The 7853-nt window shown below is 36.4% G+C and overlaps 2 protein-coding genes and 1 long non-coding RNA gene across 8 annotated transcripts in view; 1 reads left to right on the forward strand and 2 right to left on the reverse strand.

The window, feature by feature from the left end:
- The window catches only part of dock1 (dedicator of cytokinesis 1), a 502920-nt gene that overhangs the window by 275930 nt on the left and 219137 nt on the right, over window positions 1-7853 (reverse strand).
- Window positions 1-7853, forward strand: part of insyn2a (inhibitory synaptic factor 2A) — a 72592-nt gene that overhangs the window by 41858 nt on the left and 22881 nt on the right. The window contains exon 3 of the mRNA XM_087276942.1: window positions 7752-7823. Coding sequence (XP_087133068.1) covers window positions 7752-7823 — 72 coding nt within the window. The remainder of the gene's footprint in view (window positions 1-7751; window positions 7824-7853) is intronic.
- On the reverse strand, window positions 885-3167 carry LOC147841569 (uncharacterized). Its single transcript, XR_015504687.1, has 2 exons — window positions 2412-3167; window positions 885-2363 (listed from the first exon to the last, which is right to left on the reverse strand). It is a non-coding gene; the product is annotated as an uncharacterized LOC147841569 (long non-coding RNA).

Genomic DNA, 7853 nt, shown 5'->3' on the forward strand with positions numbered 1-7853 from the left:
ACACACACACGGTTTTCATGTTTTCTCCTTTGGTTTGTATCATCACCACAGCCATATCCTTTCTGCAGCCCGAAACCAGTTACTCACGGAAGCTAAGCAGGGCTGAGCCTGGTCAGTACCTGGATGGGAGACCACATGGGAAAACTAGGTTGCTGTTGGAAGTGGTGTTAGTGCGGTCTGTGTGAGTCCTAATGCCCTAGTAAAGTGAAGGGGACACGATACTGTCAGTGGGTGTCGTCTTTTGGATGAGAAAGACTCTCTGTGGTCATTGCACTCCATGGCACTTCTCGTAAAAGAGTGGGTGTATAACCTCGATGTCCTGGCCAAATTTCCACCATCGGCCCTTAACCATCATGGCCTCCATATCATTCCCATCCACTGAATTGCCTCTATTACTGTCTCTCTGGTGTGTGGTGAGTGCACTAGTGCCGTTGTCCTGTGGCAGCCGTCGCATCATCCAAGTGGATGCTTCACACTGGTGGTGGAGTGGAGAGACCCCCTCATGATTGCGAAGCGCTTTGGATGTATGGTCATACACGATAAATGCACATTACATAACATTTTAATTTATTTCTCTGTTCTCTTTTGTTTTCTTAGATTTTAATTTTCTTTTTTCATTTCCTATTTCCGTTCATCTTTCTATTTTAATCTTTCTTTCCTTCAATTAATTTCCCTTTATTGGCATGAAATACATCTCTTTCTTTATCAATTTAAATGTCTTTCTTTTTTATTTCTCTCTCTCTTCCTTTTTTCTCTCTATCACATTCACTTGCATTTTTTCTTTCCTTTTTCTTTTCAATTCTTTTTTTTATTTCTATGTTATTTTCTTTCACGTTCCACTCCATTTCTTTTTCATTTTCATTAATATTTAACTTTCACTTACATTTCCTTCTTTCTTTCTTAATTTCTTTCTTTCTTTTTCAGTTTAATTTTCTTTTGCTTTTCTCTTTCACTTAAATTTTTTTCACTTTCATTATCATTTTTCATTTAACTTTTCCTTCACTTTTTCATGTATTTATTAGCATTTATTTCTTTCTTTTTTAAAACTTTGACTTCCATTTGTATTTATTTATTTTTTATTTTATTTTTTCACTTTCATTTGCTTTTATTTCTTTATCTTTTTTCTTTTATTTCACTCACTTTGACTTTAATTTCCATGTATTTTTTTTTCAATTTCATCTACATCTCTCCTTATTTTCTTTCTTTTCACTTAAATTTTTTTCTTCATTTTTTGTTTCCATTTCTTTATTTCCTCTCTCTATTTGTTTATTTTTCTTTCTTTTTCTGTAATTTGTTTTCTTTTCCTTCCTTTTCAATTTAATTTCCATATTTTTGTCTATTTATCTCACCTTTTCCTTCACTTAATTTTTTCTTTCACTTTCAGTTACATTCTGTCTTTCTTTCTGTCTTTAAATCAATCATTTTGATTGTTTTTCATTTGTCCACTTTTCCTTTTCCATTTATTACTGATGTATTCTCGAATATTTCTTTAAAACTTTATTCTCCTAAGGTGAGAACTATTCCTATCTGTTCATCCATTCCTAATTTCCCTAAAAAAAAAACATTCATACTTAAACAAGCATTATAACATCAGTGCATAAAACAACAATTGAAAGACTGATTTGACAATTGAAAGTAAAACACGAGACTCAAAATATCTGTGCACAAATATAAAACCACGAACACTTACAATAAAAGCCTAGTCACCAAGTCATGCGCAGAGACTTCAGTGTTTACTTTAGCAAACTGCAGTACGAGTCCCATTGATTTTCTGTACTAATCAACATGATGCCAGAGCTGATGTCAATACAGCTTAACTTGTGTTCAACCCGGAATATTCCAGTAATGAGAGGCATTGAGAGGAGAAACAGATCGACAGGACGGGAGAGACAGACAGATATGACAGCACGCCTCATCAGAGTTATCGATCGCTCCGTTACAGGACACATGGAGGGCTCGATGGGTCGCCTTCATCCTGACAGCTCAGCAATGGCTTCAATGACAGACTCTAATTATTAAACAGCAGCCAACAATGGAGGACTGGCCTTCAGAGTTCAACTCATTCCCGATTACACTTTGTCCTATAGCATGAAGCTTTATTTTCATTCATTCATTTTCCTTTAGCTTAGTCGCTGATATATCAGAGGCGCTACAGTGGAATGAACCGCCAACTATTACGGCATACTCAACAGAAAAGCTTCCAGCTGCAACCCAGTACTAGGAAACACCCATACACTATGGTCAATTCAGTTTATTTAATTCACCCATGGCATACATGTTTGGACTGTGAGGGAAACCAGAGCACCCGGAGGAAACCCACACCAAAACGGGGAGAACATGCAAACTCCACACTGAAATGACAACTGACCCAGCCGGGACACAAACCAGGGACCTTCTTGCTGTGAGGCGACAGTGCTAACTACTAAGCCACCGTGTCGCTCAACTCTAATTGCAATGCTGAATAAATTATGCAGAATACTGGAATGCTGTAATCTCATTATAGTCACTTAAGCATTACGCTCTAGAGCAGGGGTGTTCAAACTCAATCCTGGAGGGCCGGTGTTCAGCAAAGTTTAGTTCCAACCCCAATAAGACACACCTGAGCTAGCTAATCAAGCTCTTACTAAGCTTTCTAGAAGGTGTGTTGAGGCAAGTTTGAGCTAAAATCCGCAGTACACCGGCCCTCAAGGACCAAGTATGGACATTCCTGCTCTAGAGGTTTGCTCAGTTTCTCTCACTGCTTGAATACGAGTTGACCGATGGTTTCTGAGCTGCTGAAACGTCTTCAGATTATTGCTGAAGCTGTGCTGAATTTATAGATTTAATTAAAAATAATTATTAGAATTAAACAAAAAGGGGGAGGTGATCACAAAAACGTTTATTGAAAACTTTTAATCGGAAATTCTGGGGGGCTTGAATTAAAAAAATGTAAATCAAATGAACAAATTTCAGTACATTAATGGTACTGCTTGATTTTAAAGTGTAACAAAAATGATTTCCAAGAGTTTTCTGTCTATTTACAGTTATTAATTGTATTATGGGACCTCAACTTCTGATTTTTCAGCTTTAGATGTGGAAAATTGACCTCTGCAGTTTATCAAAGTCATTATTTCATTTACATTTTAGTCATTTGAATCAATATACTGCAAAATAAATCAAATCCGTACAAAAATTATATATATTATAAATATAATATATAAAAATGATAAAAAATTAAATTTATTGTAATTAACATACACACGCACGCACGAACGAACGCACGCACACACTCGCACACACACACACAAACACACACACACACACACTTGCGCGCACACACTTTTAAAATCAACAATTTCACAGTATAAATATGAATATTTATACTTATAATCAACATTAAAAATAGAAAATAAAGATGTCAACAAATATTGAAATAGCAATAAGTGTTACAAATATTTACAGATATATAAGAAATACTTATTTATACTTTTATAATCAACATTAAAATGAAAAAGACATTAAAAACATTGACATATCAATAAGTATTATGAATACTTACAAATATATAAAAGATTATACTTTTACAATCCACAATACATATATAAAATAGACAATAACAAATATTAAAATGTAAATAAGTATTATAAGTATTTAAACATGTATAAACATTTTTATTTTTACTTTTATAATCAACATTAAAAATAGAAAATAAAACATTAACAAATATTAACATGGCAATAAAGAATATATATATATATATATATATATATATATATATATATATATATATTTAAAAATATATTAAAAATTCTTCTTTTATACTTTTATGATCAACATTAAATAGAAAATAAAGATTAACAAATATTATGTATATATTTATACTTTTACAAATCAACATTAAAAACTGAAATTAAATTAAAGACAAATAAGAAACCACATATTTACATTAAAAATGTCTTAAAAATATTTTTAATTAAAAAAAAAAGATGTACATGTATATGTATTTATGTATGTATTATATTATTTTTGCATCAAACGCCAAATCCCAAATTATCAATTATGCGAGAAGCTTGTAATGTAGCATCTATGGGGGACAGGACAGTAAACTTGATATTATTCTCTCTTCAGGCTGCCGTCATCAGTCTCATGCTAATTCTATCCTTTTTTTAAGTCTTGATAACACCATCATGGAGTTTTTCTTTTATTATTTCAGTAAATAGGATTGCAAAAATATGATTTGCTGTATTCACTGCGCTCTAAGTTTGCCAAACTATGACGACTTCTGCAGCTGAGAAACACGGAAATGTGGAAAGGGTCAAAAGAAGTGAAGGGAAGAAAGCTCTGAGCTCAGCCTCTTGTTTGGTCTGGTGGTCTATTTTAGGTGGGCATTATGCCAGTCTCCAGCAGAGATGATTGGATGTTGAAGCCAGAGGACTTTATGAAGGAGTGATGCCGGCGGTGGAGTGTCCGCTGGTCATTCATGATCTCTGCTGTCAGATCAGATCTCATGTTCATCTGCAGGCCGCAGGCTTCCGTCAACATACTAAACACATGTACAACAAACACATGTGCGTATCGGCAAGGTCAAATCCTGCTCCTGAACACTATATACAGTAATGAAGGTCAAAAGCACACCACCATCATGGCTATTGTGGCCACAACCTAATGCAGAATCCAATATAATGCAGTGTTAACGTCAGTCCGTGGAGTGTTTGTATATGTATCTACAATATATATTAGGGGTGTAACGATACACTCAGCTCACGATACGATGTGTATCACGATATAATGTTCACGATTCGATGTGTATCACGATATTTGGAATAAATATTGAAAATTAAACTGAAATGCAAATTTTACCAAGTAAACAATTTTTTATGTATTTCTTGTTTCAACTTGTTAAACTGAACCTTCTTTAAGAAAATAAATTAAACAGGCCTGTCTCTGGAAAATAAAACAATTTAAAAACTTCTTAAAAATATTATTGAAATGAAAGAGACAAAATTAAGGAACAATTTAAGTAAAGGTGCAAAAAAAATAAGCTTTCTATTCAATTGAATTTAACAGTAAGAGCTTAAGGCTTTGCTTGGTCACTTGCGTTTTTTGTGTGTGCAAAAAAAAAAAAATCCACATTTCCAGGTATTTAATTCATATTTAATTAAATTCATTTAGAGATATCTGTAATTACAATTGTGACTATAGTCAAAACTCATTTAGAGATATCTGCAAATATTTTTCAATGGAAGTCAATGGAGGAATATGACTAGTCATAATATATTTTGCAGATATCTCCAATCTGATTTCGTACTAGTACAATTGTAATTGCAGATATCTCTAATTGTCATTCTGACTAGTCGAATTATAATTATGACTAGTCAAAATATAATTAGAGATGTCTCTAAATATATTTATGGATAGTCAGAACAAAGGTTTAAATGCTAAAATGGCTTGCCATATGCGCGCATCTATCAAAGTCCGCCCTCTGTAGTAACAGCTCTCGGTCAGCTCACGTCATGTGTGATTCTGCGGCAGGAACATTATATGAAGACAGAATGATATTTTAGGGTGAATTGTACCTAATAAATACAGTATGTGACTCTTTCAACACCATTAGGAGGTATCCCTGTCGCTGTGCAAAGTATGTAAATCACTGTGAAGACTTTAAAACTTAGGATGTTTGACCCAGTATGCGTGTCAAAAAGCGGACGAGTCTAAAGCGATGACTGTACAACCGAAATGTTGCAAGACGTCTGATTTTGAGAGGATGGGCCATCTTCTTTTTCAGCTCCACTCATCTTGGTCTACTAACATTACTGATGCTGCAATCTGAACTCACATGCGACAGCAGGTGGAACGTAGCTCACGTGCAAACAGCTCAACTAATAAGAGAAAACGGACGTCATATCGTAATGAAATCGTCATAACGCCACGATGCATATTGTGACATTTTTGCATCGCAATAAATCGTACAACGATAAATCGTTACACCCCTAATATATATACATACTATATCTAGTTTTATGCAAAAATTTTGACATCCTTTTTGAGCCAAAAGGCAAAGCTCTCAATTTACCGGTCAATCTACGTTCCTGCTCTCACCTATGCTCAAGAGCTTTGGGTCTTGATCGAAAGGACAAGATCTCAGATACAAGAGGCAAAAATTTTGACACCCCTCTGTGGCTCCATAATAGTGTGCTCTGTCTTTATAAGGGAAGATCACGGCGAAATACCAATCGGTTTCTAAATAAAGCTAGACAATGTCATGCTTTTCAGACAGAAATACGTAGTGTAGCAGTATTGAGATGTGTGAAATTACATTGAAACTGAAAAATAGGCTGTGCAAAGGTTAAGGCACCCTCTCTTTTGTGTGGATTTCAAAACCTGTAGTCACTTAATGCTGATTGAGTACAGCACAACATTGATTTGAGTGACTTGATGAACTCTGTGGGGGTCCGGTTTGGGGACCACAGGATCTCATCTGTTATTCGCAGACGATGTTGTTCTGTTGGCTTCATCGAACATAGGCCTTAAGCATGCACTGGGGCGGTTTGCTGCCGAGAGAATCAGCACCTCCAAGTCCGAGGTCATGGTGCTCCATTGGAAAAAGGTGGTTTGCCATCTTCAGGTTTAAGGGAAGTCCTTACCCCAGGTGTAGGAGTTCATGCATCTTTACATTAGATACACCCCATAAACTAAACTTCTCTGACCACATTTCTAGAACTGCTCGATCGTGCAGATTCGCACTCTATAACATCAGAAAGGTCCGACCCTTCTTATCTGAACATGCAGCTCAACTCCTTGTTCAAGCTCTTGTTCTCTCCAGACTGGACTATTGCAACTCTCTACTAGCCGGGCTTCCAGCTAACTTTATCAAGCCTCTTCAGCTGCTTCAGAACGCAGCAGCACCAGTGGCCTTTAATGAACCTAAAAGAGCACATGTCACTCCGCTGCTCATCCGTTTGCACTGGCTGCCAGTTGCTGCTCGCATCAAATTCAAAGCTCTGATGTTTGCTTACAAAGCAACTTCTGGCTTTGCTCCGTCTTATCTGCTCTCACTTCTGCAGATTTATGTGCCCTCCAGAAGCTTGCGTTCTGTGAATGAACGTCGCCTAGTGGTTCCATCCCAAAGAGGGAAGAAATCACTTTCCCGAACTCTCACATTCAGTTGCCCAGTTGGTGGAATGAACTCCCTAACTGCATCAGAACGGCAGAGTCACTCGCTGTCTTCAAGAAACGACAAAAAAACTCAACTATTTAGTCTCCACTTCACTTCCTAATCTGCAATTGCCTCTCTGGATATATTAACTGTACTCAAAAAAAAAAATTACTAATACTTTCCTTCTTAGACATTACAGACCTGAAACTTGCCTACAGCATTTATTCCTTGTTGCTCTTATAGTTGTGTAAATTGCTTCCTTGTCCTCATTTGTAAGTCCCTTTGGATAAAAGCGTCTGCTAAATGACTAAATGTAAATGTAAAATGTAATGTATCTTGGGGTTTTGTGCATGAAAGAGGGAAGGATGGAGCGTGAGATTGACAGGCAGATTGGTGCAGCGGCAGCAGTAATGCAGTTGCAGTATCGGTCTGTTGTGGTAAAGAATGAGCTGAGTCGAGAGGCAAAGCTCTCGATTTACCGGTCAATCTACGTTCCTAATCTCACCTATGTTCATGAGCTTTGGGTCTTGTCGTGTGTTCTGGTATCTTGTCTTGTGTGCTGTGTTCAGTGTCATATTGAGATCAAACATTTCTTGCTTTGTTCTGTGTCCTGCAGGCTCTCCTATCGCACAGGCCAGGACACGGCGAACTGTGACACGTGCCGGAACAGCGCATGCATCATTTACAGGTCAGTGACAGTGGCTGGACTTTATTCAAA

The sequence above is a fragment of the Danio rerio genome, chromosome 12, assembly GCF_052040795.2.
Source record: "Danio rerio strain M-AB ecotype USA chromosome 12, GRCz13ab, whole genome shotgun sequence".
NCBI lineage: Eukaryota > Metazoa > Chordata > Actinopteri > Cypriniformes > Danionidae > Danio > Danio rerio.